Here is a 19,576-nt window from a genome sequence, read left to right on the forward strand (position 1 = left end):
TTTGAAATTTGAATTTATTTTGCTGCTTTAATTTGGTTGTTGCATTCATGCTGTGTTATTTACACTACTTCTCAGAAAAACTTGTCTCTTCCCAAGACCCCAATTGCTTTCTACTGAGGAGAAACAGCAATTTTTGTTTGAATTTAGATTTTGTTATTGCCTGCCAATGTAGCCTTGTCAAGAAACTGAGTATGATGGAAAGTAATTAGTTTAACACAATATTCTAATGAATACAAATGGCCTTCCTTAGATGGTGATTCATCTTAAAGGTTTATTTATTATAGTTCATTTATTGTCTAGTTCTAACTTTACAATTCTTAGCAAGGGAGACAACCTCAGCAACTCTGCTGAAGGCAGAGAATTCAGTGCAAATTTCCTGTTCCTGATAATCCCTTCTTAATTCCTGCTGGAAATATGTTTGAATTTTGGTCTTTGAGAGGCATTCACTGAATGGACTGGCAAATGAAATGGGCAAGTTGGCAGCCAAGGAATCATACTTCAGCAAGGACTGGTATCTTCAGGAGAGAAAATGAGATGTCAAAGGATTTTATGGAATGTTAAAAACAACTTTTTGTTTTTATAGTATTGTGCAGCAGCTTTAACTTATTTCTTTGTTTGCCAGTACTATGAAAGATGTTATTTCATTTTGTGTCCTAAGATACAGACTAAAGAAATTTCAAAATCAACCCAAAACTACTGAAAACCACTAGGTGTCACTGAAGGATCATTGAAATAAGAGAGGTGTTGTAAACATTGTTTTGCAAGAACATATTTGATGATCAACGCCATGGGATCTTATAGAAATCAGAACAGAACAAGAAATCCATGAAATGCCAAACAAAATATTGATAAATTAACATACATCATGGTCATTTTAGTTGTTGACTTGTGAGTACAAACATTATGGTTTAATTGTAAGGTAAAGCAGTAAACTTGATATAATTCGGCCCTCTCCCCTCATCTAATGTTATTGTGCAGATCATAAGGGAAGTGAATATGTGCTATAAGATGAGGGTGTTATCTATCCAAACTATGTAGAATTGCAATAGTTGAATCAGAGTTCACATAACCCTTTACCAAGTCAAAAGCTATACCATCTGTGGACATTAATGCCTAAAAATGCATTTATATCCAGCAATATACAAGGATTATGAAACTCAGCTTTATATTTTCTGTACTAGTGGGATGATTGAAATATTGTATATGTTAGCAAAAATATGTATAGATGTTTGACTGAAAGAGACCACTGTAAAAATCGTTATGTACCAGTTAATGGTGTAGAGAAAGGAGAAGATAAGATTTGTTTCCCCTTATTCTTGTTTGTTGGCATTGTCGATGCAGCTGAATTTATTACCATCCTTGGTTGTCCTGAGAAGCTGGGAAATCTTTTCAACTACCGCACTCTTTGTTGGGGTGATTCTTCAACAACAATTTCAGTAGTTTGTGGAATCAAAAAGATGACCATTACTTCCACAAGTTGTGTGAGACTTGGAAGACAATTTGAAAAGTGTCATCATTACAGCACTGGTGCTCTTGTCTTTCTCAGAGACAGAGATTATAAGGGAAGAAGATGCTGTCAGAGTAATCTTGCTTTATTGCTGTCGTACAAGCTGGAGATTGAGCACTAACTGTCACCAGCAGTGTTTCGTGAGTCTGTGCCAGGAATGTGAATGAAATGAATTGTTCAGCCTTGTATGTTTTTGCAATGTTTTAATTACTATCTAAGAAAGGGATAAATATTTTACCATATTCTTGATTTATGCATTCAGGTTCAGAAACTTTGAACAGTGAGAAACCAACTGGCATGGTAAACCCACCTACTCAATTACTGGTTAGTTATTCAATACATCATCCTTTACAGTTACCACCAGCTCAAACAAGACACACATTCCCTTCCACTTTCAGCATATCGAAGGAGTTGCACCCTTTACAACTTGCTGGTGTGCTCTTCCATCTTCACCAACAATTTCCCATTTTATGGCACTTTCTCATGCAGGAGATGCAACGTTGTCCTATAACCTCTTCCCTTCCCATCATCCAGGGACTCGAACAATCTTTGCAGGTGAAATAGAGATCCACGTGCACTTCTTCCAGTCTAGTATTCTGCATTTGATGTTCACAATGTGGTCTTCACTCATTGGAGAAACCAAACGCAGGTTAGCGGATGGTTTTGCGGAGCACTTGCGTTCAGTCCACAAGAGAGACTCTGAACTTTTGGTTGCGTTACCACTTAAACTACACCATCTCAGTCCCACCCTGACTTGGTTGTCTGTGGCCTCCTGCACTGTTACACTGAGGCCCAACACAAGAATTACAGGATCATACATCACAGAAGAGGGCCCTTTTTTGCTCACCTTATCCATGCTAATGTGATGCCCACCTACATTAATTCCATTTACCCACATTAGACCTATATCCCTTCACACCTTTCACATCTGTCTGCCTCCACCATCTTCCAGCAGCTCCTTCCAGATGTTCACCACCTTCTGTGTGAAAAACTTACCCCTTAGATCTCCTTTAAATGTCTCCCCCCTCGCCCTAAACCTGTGCCCTCTAGTTCAAGACTCCCAAGCCCCAGGAAAAGGTTCTTCTATCTATCCTATCTATGCCCCTCATAATTCTGTAAACTTCTATAAGGTCACCCTTCGGTCTGCTAGGTTCCAGTGAGAAAAAAGCCCAACCTATCCAATCTCTCCTTATAACTACAGCCCTCCATTCCAGGCAACATCCTGGAGAATCTTTTCTGCCCTCTCTCTATTGCTGACCACATCCTTCCTGTTGTGTGGCGATCAGAACTGTACTCTTTCGTGCAGTCTGACCAATGTTTTGTATGTCTGCAACTGACATCCCAACACTTACACACAGTGCCTCAGACAAGCATACCAAATGCCTTTCTCACTACCCTATCCACTTGTGTCACCACTTTCAAAGGTCAATGGACTTTCTCACCAAGGTCTCTCTGTACATCAGTGCTCCTTTGGTCCCTGCCATTTACTCCATTTGTCATACCAGACTTTGATTCCCAGATTTGAGGAACAAATCCTCATCTTCCATCTTGGCACATTACAGCCTTACGGGCTCAATGCTGAATACTTCAGCTTCAGGTTACCCACACTTTCTGGGGCTATAAGAACTCACCATTTTTGCCAGTCATCATTTTGGATTTTTTTATCCATTAGTATAGTCTGACCTGCTGGGCAAATCCTATAGCCTTGCTAGTAACAACAGATTATGGAGATAAAGTGTAATCTTATTCCAACAGTTACTCTAATTTATCAGAGAGATTCCCTTTGTTCTACCCATAAACCTCCACCTTTTCTGCCACTAAACACTTCTTTCTCTCTTTCCCAGTTCTAACAAAGAGTCTAAGACTTGAAATGTTAGCTTTCCCTTTCCACAGATGCTGCCTGACTACTGAGTGTTTCTAGTGTTTTTATTATGTATAATAATAAGTCTAGATGTGAAAAAATGCATAATTTTAATATGAGTAAATTGAGCAGCAAATTTCTGTAACTGAGAATCAAAGGTCTAGAAATTCTGTTATGTACTGCAATGTTTATGTGTACTACATAGTAGAATTTATTTGGAAGTCGATTACTTACTGTGTCTTTCATGTGGGTTGGCAGATTATTTACAGATCTTCTGTGTCTGTGTTGTGCTGATATGTGTCGTGTCCAGTGGGGTGGAACATGCATTTAGATGCTGCTTCAATAAAATTCAGGCCTGTTCACAATGAATGTAAGGCCTGATTCAGGGAAGCCTGAGCAGATCTGAGGCTATGAAGTCTGAAGCACTTGCATGTACATCTCTTTTAAGTTATGTACTTGCTCTTCTATGATGAGCAAGTGGAGGAAAGGGCTTTTGTGTACTATGGCTTTATATGCAATAACCGTTTACAGTGTTTAGGGTCCATAAATATCAATTGTGATCAGTGATATAACATGCTTATCTAGCTTGAAAGAGTTTCTAGTCTAAAGCAACAATTTTACAATTCTTTGTCAAAAAATTAGTCAGACTTACTTTTATTACCATTATAAAATTCATGTTGCTTCAATAAAGTTGTTATAGATTCACTGGGGCAATTTTTGTGCATGCTGGGAACTAAGCAAAGTAACTGAATCTCAATTTGGCTAATTCTATCACTGTTCTCATTCATTAACAAAGTGATGGAAATAACATGTAACATTGTTATCAAGCAGCAACTTACTCATTAAGGCACACTTTCAGCTCTACCAGAACCACTCAAGACCTGACCTCATTACAGTGGAGGTCAGGATATAGGCAAGAGCTGAATTCCAGGGGTGAATTGATCATCAAGGCTAATCATGTAAGGATAGTACATTGCTGTAAAAGTTCTTATGAGTAGTGACTTACAAGGTATAGAAAGATTGGACCTAATGTGGGTAAATGGGAATAGCGTAGATAGGAACAACGAGTGACAAGGATGTGGTGGGCCGAAGGGCTTATTTCTATGCTGAACAATTCTGACTGAAGACATGCCATCTTTTGCTGCTTCCTTGGTCACCTTCCTCCTCAATGTGGTCAGAAGTGGGGTCTTTGCTGAAAATTATACCATGTTCAGTTCTATTGACAACTCTTGTAGATGTTACCGTTGACCAAAATTTTTAAATGAATCTGCCACACAGATACTGTGGCAATAAGAGCAAGTCAGAAACTGGGTGTACCACAGCAAATCCTGACTTCCTGAAGCCATTTCAGTAATTTCAAGGCACAAGCTGTGATGGAATACTCTCCACTGGTCGAAATGAGAGCAGCTCTAATACTCAAGAAACAATACCCATGACAAAGTTGCCAATTTATTTGGCACCTTATCCATCACTGGCACCCCTCAACAGTTTTTACCATCTACAAATTTCCTATTTCCTAAGAGTACTTTGACTCCAGCACCGAACCCCTTGGCCTCAATTACCTAGAAGGACAAGGGCACCGGGAAGATGGAATCAACATTGCCCAGCAAGTTGCATCCAATCCTGACTTGGAAATATATCTACTTTATTTCTTTGTCATTAAGTCAAAAATCCTGGAATTTGCTACTTAAGTCACTATTTAACTGCACTCTGGGAATACGCTTTTTCACATAGACTCTAGTAGTTCAAGATGAAGGCTCTCTGCTATCTTGTCAAGAGCTATTAGGGATGGACAATAAATGTTAGCTCTGCTAGCAAAACCCACATCCCTCGCATGAAATAAAAATAACATTTTACGAGGTGGAAAATGGGGTGTAAATTTGGTTTAAAATTACTGTGCAGAGCTTTTATTACATGGAATTGAAGCTCTGTGCCAAAATAACCTTTAAGCACCAGAGATATAAAAAAAATTGCACACATTGTAAATGTAAACAAATGTAAAGTGAGAATAGATTAACATTTTAGCTTTATACCTGAAACCGGTTCCTCTCAACAATGCATATTGTATGTTGCATTAAAAAATATAAACTCACTAATATTCTGTGGAACAACATACCATTTTTGGCAATTTATCAGAATATTTATTTTTCCATTGTTAGTTTATTTTTATGTTTTATATAACAATACTAATTTCTCCTTTTTTTCAATGTTTTGTAAACAGTAATAGAAAGATTTTATACAGTTAACTGGGATGTCTTAGAAAAAATGGGAGTAGAAATTACAAACTGCATCTATTTTATCAGGCGACTGCTTTTTCCAGGTTTTAAGTTGCTTATGTTTTGTAAATGATGAAGCTAGCACGTTTTTTTTTAGCAACCTCACAGAATCAGACAGTAATAGGTAAGAGAAGTTACTTTAAGGCAATCTAAGCGGCAATCTAAGCAGCAATCACCAACTGTAATGCTTGTTTTAAATAATAAAGAAAGTTTCTGTGGAGTCAGGAAGTCTCTATGAAGGTCATTATCATCTTTTTCTCTTCTGCCACTCCATCTTCCTTGTCTTCTGATAACTTCATTTTTTGTCATTGAGTCAAAATCCTGGAATTCACTACTCACTGGAACTTTGGGAATACGTTTTTCACTGTGTAAATTCAAGATAAAGGCTCATTTCTATTTTTAAAGAGCTATTTTAGCTTGTCTTTGGAATTCATAGGATTGCATGGAATATACACAGAAATAGGACATTCAGCCAACCAGTTCATGCCAGTATTTATGCTTCACTCTATCAGCATAATCATCTATTTCCCTCGTGTGTTTGTTTGGCCTCCATACTAACAGCTACAACCAATCTCTGTGGAAGGGAGTTGCACACTCTTTACCAAAGAGTGATGAGAAGTTTCTTCTGAATTCCCAGTGGATTTTTTCATAAATATCTTGTATTCATGCCCTCTAATTATGCTCTTCTCCACAAGTGAAAACATTCTCTCTGTATCCACTCTTGTCAAAACCTTTCATCATTTTAAAGATGTCTATAATCTCACCTTGCAGTCATCTTTGCTCAATGGGCACCTTTTTCAATTTTGTGTACTGCATTCAGATCTTACAATATGGTCTTCTCTACAATAGGGTAACTGTGAGTGACCGTTTTGTAGAACAGCTCTTTTCAGTCTGGAAGCTTGATCATGGAAAATGGGAGCAGAAATAGGCCATTCAGCCCTTAAGGCTGCCTTCTGTGGTAGAGAATTTCACAGATTCACCACCCTGTGGGAGAAGAAATTTCACTTGATCTCAATTCAAAATGGCATATTCTGTATCCTGAGACTATGATCCCTGGTTCTGGACTCCTCCCACCCATCAGGAGTATCCTCACTGTAGCTTGTCTTGTCCTGTTGGTGTTATAGGTTTCAATGAGATCCCCTCTCATACTTCTGGGTTCCAGTGAGTATTGGCCTGGCCAACCCACTCTATTTTCATAGGTTATACCTCCAGGAATCCTTTTAGTAAACCTTCATTGCACTCTCTCCATTGGCAAAATCATCAAATACAAAGACTGAAACTACACACAACTCTTGATAGGTTTCATCCAGGCCCCTCTCAGCTGCAGCAAGATATTGTTGCTGCTATTATCAAATCCTCTTGCAATGAAGGCCAACATACCATTTCTCTTCCTAACTGCTTGCTGATACTGATTTTCAGTTATCTGTCACTTTAATTCTCCATCCTACACTCGCTCTGACCTCTGCTTTTTGGTTCTTGTACCTTTACCATGAAGTGCAATGTAAACCCAAGAAACAGCATCTCATCTTCCAGCATAGTATATTAAGCCCTCAGGACTTTACATTGAATTCAACAAATTTAAATAACCAGCCTTTTCGGAACTAGTTTGATCTGCTGAAAGATCATCAACTAAAATGTGAGCTTTGTTTTTCTCTCCACACAGATGCTGCCTGACTTGCTGAGTATTTACACAATTTTGTTTATCTCAGATTTCCTGTCTATTGCTGTGTTTCATTTCTCCAATGTCTCATAGTTCCAGGATTGTTTTACATTTTTTTACTTGTTTGTTTCCTTTGCTTTCTTTCCTTCGCTTTCTTTGCTTTCTTTGCATTTTCTGCTTTCTTTCTTTGCTTGTTTTTATTCATCACTATCTATTTACATCAAATCATCTGCAACTTACATGCCTCTCAACCTCTCTTAGCCAGCAGCACCACCAGTATTTCAGTCTTTTTTGGTCTTTGCTCTATCCCAGGCATTCCCTTTGTTCTGTCCATCCACCCTCCTTTTCTGCAGCTTACTCTTGTTTTTAACTTCTGGTTCTAATGCACTCTGAAATGTTAACTCTGTTTCTCCCATTGCAGATGCTGTCTAACTGCTGACCATTTCTAGTATTCTGTTTTTATCCCAATCTGTTTATCCCTTCCTGAAATGTATACCCGTGCATCATTCTTCTAAATCTTCTCTGCACCCTCTCCATTACCTCCATTTCCTGCCCACGATAAGGGGACTGAATATGTACTTGCTTTTCCCAATTGATTTAACCGAGGTTTGATACAGGGGAAGGAGGGCAAACAAGCATCAATCTACATTGGGAGATAAGCAATGGAGAGAGTCAACAGCTTTAAATTCCTGGGCATTAACATATTGGATGACCTGTCCTAGGCGCAGCACATAGATGCAATCATAAGGAAAGCGTGCTAGTTTTTTTATTTTCTTAGGAGGTTAGGGAGGTTCAGCTTGTCACTGAACACTCTAATAAACTTCTCCACATGTAAAAGTATCCTGACTGGTTGCATCATTATCTGGTACAACAATTCAAATGCCGAACGCAAGAAGCTGCAGAGAGTAATGGACTCTGCCCAATACATCACGGGCATATCCTTCCCCACCATTGGTAGTATCCTGCCCTCAGGAAGGCAACATTTATCGTCAAAAATCCCCACCATCTGGGCCACGCCAGCTTTTCACAGTTACCATCGAGCAGGAGGTACAGAAGCCTGAAGTCCCACACCACCAGGTTCAACAACAGCCACTTCCCTTCAACCATTCGGTTCTTGAACCAAAAGGCAAAGCTCTAATCGCTACAGTTTAGCAATGCTATGACCACTTTGATCACTTTGCACTAAAATGGACTTTTTTTTATTCTAATTGTGTTCTTTCTCAGAAAAATTGTGTATAATTTATGCTTTTCTTGTGAATACTGCTTATCTGATGCTATGTGCTTGTGATGCTGCTGCAGGTAAGTTTTTCATTGCACCTGTGCATACATGTACTTGTGCGTATGACAATAAACACGACTTTGACTTAGCATCACTTCCTTTTTAATACTATTCAATCTGTATCATGAGAGCTTGAAGAGATTGGTTTTATACATTGGAGTTTAGGAGAATGAGAGGTGATTTAATTGAAACGCATAAGGTTTTAAAGGGGACTGAATGGATCCTAGGAGAATATTTCACCTTGTTGGGGTATCTGGATTTAGAGGCCATAGTTTTGGGATAAAGAGTTGCCCATTTACGATGAAGATGAGGACTTTTTTTTTAGTGGGTCATGGAGCTGTGGAGGTAAGCCATTGAACACATTCCAAGGCAAAGATTGATAGACATTTGAACTAAAAAGGAGTCAAGAGGTATGGCAAGAGAGTGGAAAAGTGATGTTCAGGACAAGACTGGATCAGCCATAATCTATTGAATGGCAGAGCAGGCTCAAAGGGCCATTTGGCCTACTACACCTGTTTCTCATGTTCTGTTGTTCTTATGTTCTCTCAAAATAAACCCTAATGTTTACTTTGCTTTCTTTAAAGCCTTGCTAACCCATGGCGCAAAATCTTAGCAATGGTGTATTTGTACTTTGAGATACATTTGTTCACATGCCCACATTTGCTCTCACCTTTGAAGTGATAAGTGACCTCCCTATTTTTTTCCTACTAAAATGGACAATTTTGCACTTGTATTGAAATTTAGCACCAGTTATTTACAGCCCCCCACACTCCCCCAACTCGCCTGCCTCAATTTAGTATCTTCTGAAAAATTTCAAAATTCAGTTTTTAATTCCAGTGTCTAAATTGTTACTTGAAATTGTGAACAGCAATGGTCCCACCACTTGCCATAATTTTTATTGGGAAGGCATCATTCCATCCGCCTTAAGGGATGTCAGCAGCTTAAGCATGAAATGTTGAAGAAGCCCGATTTAGCCTCAAGTGGAGGCTGCATTTTACCAAGTTGACACCTGAATATGGATTCCAGCTCAGCTGTTCATTAAACATATTCCATGCCTTTAGGTAGAATATTCTGCATTGCATATTCAAAAGTAACCCTATTATTCTCCTGTGCTTGAATTTAGTTCCCTTGAATTTTGTAAAGACAGCATATTTCAATCCTGATCTCTGGTGCTGTTTGTGTGGAATTTGTACATTCTCCCAGTGACCATGTGGGTTTTCACTGGGTGCTCCAGTTTCTTCACATATCACAGCAGCATTCAGGTTGGTGGGTTCACTGTCCATGATCTGGATTGAGGGAGTGGAATGTGAGGAGTTCAAATTCAAGTTTATTGTCATGGGAATACATACCCAGGATATAAATGCCATGAAAATTAGCATTTTGCAGCAGCAGCACGGTACAGTACAAACATGACAAACATAAATTACATAAACTTAAATTAACATAAGTTATACATAACTTACACGACAAAATAAACACATATAAACATAATGACATTAGTGCAAATTGAGGGAAATATAATCCGAGGTAGAATTAGGGTTTTTCAGGTCGCTCAAGAACCTGATGGGGAAGAAGCTTTTGAACCTTGAGACATGGGTCTTTAGGCTCCTGTACCTGCTGCCTGATGGCTGCAATGAGAAGAGGGTATGGTCTGGATGGTGGGAGTCCTTAATGACAGATGTCACCTTCGTGAAGCATCACCTCTTGTAAATGTCCTCGATGGTGGGGAGAGCTGTATGCGTGATGAAACTGGCTGAGTCCACCAATCTCTGTAGCCTCTTGTAAGATATGATAAAATCTTTATTAGTCACATGTACGTTGAAACACACAGTTCCTGTTCATTGGAGTTCCCATTACCAGGCCATGATGCAACCTGTCAGAATGCTTTCCACTGTACATCTGCAGAAGTTTTTCAGTCTTTGATGACATGCCTAATCTCCTTAAACTTTGGAGAAAGTAGATTCACTGGTGTGCCTTTTTCATGGCTGCGTCTATGTGCTAGGCCCAGGATAGATCCTACAAGATGTTGACAATCAGGACCTTTTCACCGGCAGACCCTTCAATGAGGACTGGTGCTAGTTCGCCTGACTTCCCTTACTAAAGTCCACAATCATTTCCTTGATTTTGCTGACGTTAAGTGCAAGATTTTTGTTTCAACACCACTCAACCAGCTGACCTACCTCACTCCTGTACAGCTTCTTGTCACCATCTGTGATTCCACCAACAACAGTGATGTAGATTGGTAGATTAGGAGAATAGGTTACAAGGAATATCAGTAGGAGGATGGGATTACTCTGTGAGCTGACATGGACTCCATTGGCCAAAATGGCATCCTATGGCATATGGAAAAAGTATTTGGATTTAAATTAGCAATGCATGAAAATACTGGATTCCATTATGAATCTAGTATATATAATTGAATATTCTATTCTAAATCATATATATTAAAATCTGTCATGTTACTCATTACATCTGATTAAAATGCTACATTTAGCCAAGAGTAAGTCTGTTCAGATGGTAAAGACCGAACAGTGTAATTAACCAAGGTTAAAAGAATCACAGGCATTGTATTGGTTTATTATTGTCACTTGTACAGAGGTACAGTGAAAAACTTGTCTTGCACACCGATCGTACAGGTCAATTCATTACACAGTGCAGTTACATTGAGTTAGTACAGAGTGCATTGAGGTAGTACAGGTAAAAACCATAACAGTACAGAGTAAAGTGTCACAGCAACACAGAAAGTTCAGTGCAATAAGGTGCAAGGTCACAACAAATTCAGGGCTCTGATGAGCTGTTTATTACAAGAAGATAACTAAATTTTTATGGTTTGCAAAACTTGGGGTCTCAGACCAAAAAAGATATAAATCAGAAGTCCAAGTATCAAGCCCTCCAAAGATAAAGAATGAGATCTCTGGGCAGTGATCTCTAGGAGAGTGTTCTGGATCTGTCTGATTCAGGTATTTCTTTGGAGTGATGCTCCTTTCTGCAGATTGTTTGCAGGAAAGAATTGTATAAACTCTGTTCTTAAACTATTTATCTTGTGTCTCTAAAGATTTACTTGTTTATTGCCTCCATATGGAAACTAGCCATGATATCTGATTAATAATGAGCTGCCTGATTCAATAACTTCAAAAGAGAGATCATTAAAGGTTATTAGCATGTTCAAATCTAGTGGAACTATGTGTATGATGAAATGCAGTAAGAAAAGTAAGATTGTAATGGAAACTTCCATACTACAGTGTCAAGCTTCCTGGACCTGCAGCATTTCATTGACCAAAGCATGAATGATAAAGTACCATGTTTGTTACATAAATGGTGCTATCAAATTGACATCTTGAAAATAATCAATTTTAACCTGTTTTTATGAAGGCTTATCTAAAATTGAAATTAATGTCTTTTTTTTTGTCTTTCTAGATAGCTTTAGGAACAGTGACTAATGTGGAAGAAGCAGTAAAATGGCTGAGCTATACTTATTTATATGTGCGGGTTAGAGCAAACCCAATAGCCTATGGGATCAATTACAAAGCTTACCAGGTAAAAAGAAGATAAAATTAGAGCCTCCTTGTGTGTTCTACTCCTTTGTCTAGTACAATCTAATATTTGTTTTAAGTATTTTACTGATCACACCATTCTGTTAAGTTTATTAAGTGAACTTCAGTATTATCGACCCACAAAATCAAGTCCATACAACGTAGTATCATCATATCATAGCTGGATCTGGTGCATTTACACTGTTTGTTTGGCAGAAGTGTTGGGAGTGCTGTGAATTTTCATTTGGCTGTTCAATGCTCAGTGTGTTATTGGAATACCTGTGATGTTTCAGTTGACATGAACCCTCATTTAATTTCATTGTAATGGAAGAAGTGATTCATTCTCAATGTGGTTTTAGGAAAGAAGCAGATAAAAACTAATTTGCTGACTTAAATTTTAGGATGGAGATATAATAGTAAAGTTTGTTTAATATTTGCTTAGAAACATTATTTTTTTGTTCTAATATTTTTCATTAATATGCCTTATTCAGATTGACCCTGGACTGGAAAAATACAGGCGAGAGCTTGTCATTGAGGCTGGCCAAAAATTGGACAGAGCCAGGATGGTCCGCTTTGAAGAGAGAACTGGCTATTTTTCAATAACAGATCTTGGTAGAACTGCCAGTCATTACTACATTCAGTATAATACTATTGAGGTATGGATTTGAAATGTTTACGACACCATCTTAACAATTTTGAAAAATGTTTATTATTATGGGATTCAACCTTATCTGTATCAGACAATACATTTAGCAGTAGAGATTTTTATTAGTTGTTGGTGAACCTGAGAATGAAATATGATTACTCCCACATAACAAAAATTATTTCTGGATGCCTTGTCATTTCTCAGACTGTAAAAGAAATTATCCAGAAACAAGATCATATTTTTGTTTTTTTATAAATATTAGTTTCTAATTCTTTTACAGCTTTCTTTTGCTGCTATGCATTTTTAATTACTATTTCCATACTGAAATCATTTTGGTTTTCAGCACAATCCAAAACAAGACTGAAGAAATCTTTGAGCGCAGGCCTATCAATCAAATCAAATTTTTGCCAATAGACATGTCTTTTGAAAATTCTCTCGTCCTTTTGTAACTTTTTTTTACATCCTTTCTCTCACTAGTAAGGACAGGATTATAAATGGCAAGCCTGCCTTCAGAAGATGTTCACTGTGTCTGGGACATAACAAAAATTTTTAGGAATTTTTATCTGGCACAACAAACCTCTTAAATGATTATCACAATCACATAGTACACTTCTGTTTCACAACACACTGGCACACTTGTATATATAACGTGTCTCTTACAAACAAGAACATGACGAGCTTTTTAATAATGACGTGAAACCAGGTGAAATTTAATGACTAATTGCAACCAATACTATGGGGTGTTTCGAACACACTTCCTGAGGCAAATTATTTCTTTAAGCAGTATGACTAAAGCATTCCATCTTAAATTTACAGTGGTAGCTCTAGCTAACCCAGAGATTTGACAGGTCAACTCTTAACACAGGCTTATGAATTCGCAATGGTGTTGGTGAGATTGTGCCATGTTTCTCCGACATGAGCAAGGATAAATACAGTGGTCATTAAAAACAGAATATACTATATGCCTAGGGGCAAGCCAGGTAAAGCTTTAGTATATGGGAAAATAATTTTGATGCCATCTATATTTTTTAAGTGATATAATCCATAGGAATAAAGTTGGAATACTACTGAAATGTGATGTTATGCAAGGAAAAATAGCATCCTTCACACAATCTCTGCAAATATCCAGTATTCAAAAATGATTTGTCACTGGGCTGTGAATCAAGTATCTTACCAATGTTATTATTTGCTTGTTCTATGATGACCCAGTCTTTAAGTATCATCCTAAAATGTATATACATCATAATGTAAATGAGACAAGTCTCTATTCTACTTACAACTGTTTGTCTTTCACTTTCAGACTTTCAATGAAATGCTCGATGCTCACAAGACTGAGGCAGACATATTTGCTTTAATATCTAAAGCTGAAGAATTTGAACAGATCAAGGTAAATTGACTTGAAAATTGAAGTACTTGATGCTTCACAGTGAAGACTTTATTCAAGCATGGAATAGTTGATGAAGGAAGGATGATAGAACCCAGTTGAAATTGCTCTTTAAATGAATTATATGGAAAAACTTTGTAGTTCAACATTTGCGTCTGAGGGTGAAAGAGTTAATTAATTGAGTACTTAAGGAAGTGACGCTTTAAAATTTGCATTTTTAAAACACTAAGCTATCCAGTACTGCAGAGGGAATGTCCATTTATTATGGGTTACAACTGCTTTGGTGTTTTGATTGTAGGCCCTCTGCAGCACTTCAAGGAAAAGGTGTCCTGGATGAACACTTGGGAATTGGGTTTTGGGGTAGAGAGGGTTCGTGGTCAGAGATTTGATTCAGTATTAGGGTCTGGGGTGGTGTATGGGACTGAGATCAGTAGCTTGCAAATGGAGGAAGGTATGACTTCACAGAATGGAGCCGTGAAAGAAAAAAATGGGACTTTTCCAAGTACATTTCCAGCAACAGTTTTTCCAAGAGTGGCCAACAAACTAGATTAATTTCTGCAGCAACAGAGCCAGGTGCCAGAAAAATTGCATCAAATGTGTATGCTTATGTCATGAAAGGAATTTTTTGGTTAAATTTCCAGAATGAACTGGAAATGGTTGTTATGTTTTACTCTGAGAAAACTCTATATTCAGTAACATTGTGCTGAAGTAAACAGCACTACATGATCAAAATTCTGTGCATCTGTATTTTAATTGTTTTAAAATATTTTTAACTTTTTTGAAGTTTTAACATGAGTAGTACTTTCATTGTTGATCCATTCTCACAACAAAGCAGGTACCACAATGCAGGTGCTGATTCTATCCAAAAATGGATCCTTTATCGAACAATGACCAAAAAATTATATATCACATAATACTACGTTTGTGTGTGTTGTGCATTACAATTTCCACATTAGGGTGGCATGGTAGCATAGTGGTTAGCGAGACGCTATTACAATGCTAGCGATCGGGGTTCAATTCCCATTGCTGTCTGTAAGGAGATTGTATGTTCTCCCCGTGTCTGCGTGGGTTTCCTCAGAGTGCTCTAGTTTCCTCCCACATTCCAAAGACGTACGGGTAGGTTAACATGGGTTTAAGTGGGCGGCACAGACTCATTGGGCCAGAAGGGCCTGTTACCGTCCTGTAGATAAAGTTTTAAAATAAAATTGCTAAAAAAAAATGTCAACTGTGATGTCTGAGATGTTACTTTGGGGTGCCCCATGTGGACATCATGGCCTGCCCATTCAGAAACAAACCTACACAACATCTGTGTGTGGTCTGCTTTGTCATTAAAGTGAACTTGCATTTGACATTCATGGTGATTTTGCCTCAGGCACCCCCAATGTTAATGAATGCTCCCTTTCCCAACCCAACTGTGAACAGGCTGATTAGAGGAGAGGCCGTACCTGACCTGGTACTAGGCAATGAGCCTGATCAGGTTTCAGATCTCTCGGTGGGAGAGAATTTTGGAGATAGTGACCTTTACCATAGCCTTGGAGAGGGATAGGAGCAGATGATATGGGAAAGTATTTAACTGGGGGAGGGGAAATTATGATACTATTAGGCAGGAACTTGGGAGCGTAAATTGGGAACAGATGTTCTTGGGGAAGTGCACAGTGGAAATGTGGAGGTTGTTTAAGGAGTACTTGCATGGAGCTCTGGATAGGTTTGTCCCATTGAGGCAGGGTAAGGATGGTAGAGTGAAGGAACTGTGGTTGACAAGAGATGTCAAGAGGAAGAAAGAAGCTTACCTGAGGTTTAGAAAGCATTGATCAGACAGGGCTCTGGAGAGTTACAAGGTAGCCAGGAGGGAGCTTAAGAATGGACTTAGAAGAGCTAGAAGGGGGCATGAGAAGTCCTTGGTGAGTAGGATCACGGAAAACCCCAAGGCGTTCTACATGTATGTAAAGAATAGGAGCATGACTAGAGTGAGGGTAGGACTGATCAGGGATAAAAGAGGAAACGTGCCTGGAGTCGGAAGAGGTGGGGGAGGTCCTTAATGAATACTTTGCCTCAGTATTCACCAGAGAGAGAGACCTTGACATTTGTGTGGATGGCGTAGGACAGGCTGATATGCACATTCCTCATGCCAATGTGAGGAAAGAGGATGTGCTGGAACTTTTGAAAAACGTTAGGATAGATAAGTCACTGGGGCTGGACGAGATATATCCAAGGTTATTAAGGGAAGCGAGGGAAGAGATTGCTTCGCCTTTGGTGATGATCTTTGCGTCCTCACTGGCCACAGGAGTAGGAAGGTGGCCAGATGATTGGAGGGTGGCAAATGTTGTTCCTTTGTTTAAGAAAGGGAGTAGGGTCCCTGGGAATTATAGACCACGGAGTCTTACTTCAGTGGTGGACAAATTACTGGAGAAGATTCTTAGAGACAAGATAAATGGGCACTTGGAGAAGCATAGATTGATTAGGGACAGTCAGCATGGCTTTGTGAGGGGAAGGTCGTGCCTCACGAGCCTGATTGAATTACTTGAGGATGTGACAAAGCACATTGAAGGTAGAGCAGTAGATGTGGTGTACATGGATTTTAGTAAGGGGTTTGATAAGGTTCCCTATAGAAGGCTTATTCAGAAAGTCAGGAGGCATGGGATCCAGGGAAACTTGGCTGTGTGGATTCAGACTTGGCTCGCCCATAGAAGACAGAGGGTGGTGATAGATGGAGCGTATTCTGCCTGGAGGTCGGTGACCTAGTGTTGTTCCGCTGGGCTCTGTTCTGGGACCCGTGCTTCTTGTGATTTTTATAAATGACTTAGATGTGGGGGTGGGTTACTAAGTTTGCTGATGATACAAAGGTTGGTGGTGTTTTGGATAGTGTAAAAGGTTGCTGTAGATTACAGCAGGATATTGATAGAACACAGACCTGGGCTGAGAAGTGGCAGATGGAGTTCAACCCAGATAAGTGTGAAGTGATACACTTCGGGAGATTGAATTTGAAGGCAGAATACAAGGTTAATGGCAGGACTCTTAGCAGTGTGGAGGAACAGAAGGATCTTGGGGTCCACGTCCATAGATCCCTCAAGGTTGCCGTGCAGGTCGATGGGGTTGTTAAGAAGGCATATGGGCTTTTCTCTTTGGAGAGGAGGAGGATGTGAGTGACTTGATAGAGGTGCACAAGATGATAAAAGGCATAGATCGAGTGGACAATCAGAGACTTTTTCCCAGGGTAACAATGGCTAACATGAGGCGACGTAATTTTAAGGTGATTGGAGGAAGATATAAGGGGGATGTCAGGGGTAAGTTTTTTACACAGAGGGTGGTGGGTGCGTGGAACGCACTGCCAGCAGAGATTGTGGGGGCAGGTACATTAGGGACATTTAAGAGACTCTTAGATAGGCACATGAATGACAGAGAAATGGAGGGCTATGTGGAAGGGAAGGGTTAGATAGATATAGAGCAGGATAAAATGTCAGCACAACATTATGGGCTGAAGGGCCTGTACTGTGCTGTAATGTTTGATGTTCTATGTTCTTAAATGAACCAATCACCTCTTTTACATCCCCTTCCCAGTGATGCTGCCATGTTTTCGGACTCTTAATTGTACCTTTCTCGCTTATTCCATTATTGTCACTTCAGCATTTCTTTTTGCACTACTTCAGACTGCACCACAATCTTCACACCATTCTGTTGTTCTCCGCTTGTTCCTGTATTTATTGTTGCATGTATACTGTTTACTCTGTGAACTTCATGGGAGCAAGGAATTTCATTGCATCCGCGGTAGAAATGACAATAAACCAAACTGACTAAATAACAATCATGAGCCTGACTCTCATTGTCCAAAAAACGATTGTGACCCAACTCCACCCTCAATCCTACTGGGCCACAAGCAGCTGATTGCAGCTTTCCTTTGTCTTGATACCCCAACATAACCCTGAAGAACATAATCCATTTTCTCCCCTCTCAGCCCCAATTAATGGACATCCTTCAATAATAATTCCCTCCTTGCCAGCACTCTTCCCCTCACAGATCACATTCCCATGAACCAGACCTGAAGCCTGATGTGAACCAGACCTGAAGCCCAGTGTGAACTAGACCTACACATAGAAGAAAGTCTTCCACCACATTAATTGAATAAGCCCCGTTCTACAATATACAATGCCGTGGCCTCGTCCCACCATTGAATTTTGCAGTGGCAAACCCTGGAGAAAACATTTATTGGCTGATTGCATTTTATCAATTTAATATGCCTTTCCAAGTGTCGAAGAATTTCTAAGGCAATGTGTTATAACATGTTGCCTAAAACAATGCCCTCAGCTGCACCAATTTTGATATCACAACAACCTTATAACTTTGCATTAGACTAACTAGTAGTAATTGGAAAACAAATTGTAGATTTTCTGTAGCAATCAGAATGGGGTTAAGTGCCCAGATTTCTTTCACTTGCAAATGCCAGCAGAGAAAGGAGTATTTTGTTTTAATCTATATTTTAACTTAGTGATGTCTCACTTGTATTTATGCGCATACAACACTGAAGCATGGATGCTCTAGAGCATAGATGAACTGCAGGTATGTTGCAAATTTTATAATGATTTCTGGCTGGAAGGTTATGTATTTTGTGATTATTATAGTATCACCAGCTGGATCTTTTCAAAATTATTCAATGAAGCAAATACAGACATTTGCATATGAATTGTACACTGTAATCCTTTAGATATGGAACTTCTGTAGTTTCCTAATATGATACCATATATATTTTGAACACTGAGTATAATTCTTATGCAGAACATTTACAGCTATAATACACCATTCTCGTTGAAAAAAATCTTGAGGGTAAAACAGCCCAAACACTAGCTTTAATGTTTGAGAACTACTGGAAGTCCATGTTCCTTTAAAAAAGACACACCTGAGCAAGATGGTAAATTAACTATCCTCGAATAACTACCGGTTTTATGGTTAAGATTTTTTTGTGAAATCAGAAGGTGCAGGATCAAAACGAATCATTTGATAATGTAAAGAAAGTATCTTTACAAGGTATGTAAATTCTTCACAAGGAAGTGTTTTGCTTTGTCAGTTGCTATGCTGCCTTCACCAGAAGTGACTTAATTAATTATCATTGAAATGTAGAGGTTGAAAGTTTAGCTCACATCAATAACAGTGTGGTTGGTACTTCCTTGTGGTTTAAGTGAAATGTGGTTAGTTGGTTCTGAAATTTCCTGGAATTCTAGAGTTAATGCCAAGATTATCTGAGAAAATAGATGTGTTGCTGATGAAGTAGCTGCTTTATAGCAGAGTAGTACTTGGAAATTCTTAAATTATACATGGATTAGCCAAGAAAAAGAATTCCAGTAGTCACTGTTCCATTTCTTGAAGCTGTCAGTTTCAGACCTCTGTAGTCCGGTGAAACTGAAAATATGCAAAATATAGTGAAAATCTCAATTCAAA

General features: G+C 38.9%; 1 protein-coding gene across 1 annotated transcript in view; it reads left to right on the forward strand.

Moving 5' to 3' along the window:
• ascc3 (activating signal cointegrator 1 complex subunit 3) overlaps positions 1–19,576 on the forward strand; it is a 343,029-nt gene that overhangs the window by 179,919 nt on the left and 143,534 nt on the right. The window contains 3 exon segments of the mRNA XM_052024551.1: positions 12,001–12,120; positions 12,608–12,772; positions 14,063–14,149. Of these exon segments, the coding sequence (XP_051880511.1) occupies positions 12,001–12,120; positions 12,608–12,772; positions 14,063–14,149 (372 nt within the window).

Source organism: Pristis pectinata, chromosome 10 (assembly GCF_009764475.1).
Source record: "Pristis pectinata isolate sPriPec2 chromosome 10, sPriPec2.1.pri, whole genome shotgun sequence".
NCBI lineage: Eukaryota > Metazoa > Chordata > Chondrichthyes > Rhinopristiformes > Pristidae > Pristis > Pristis pectinata.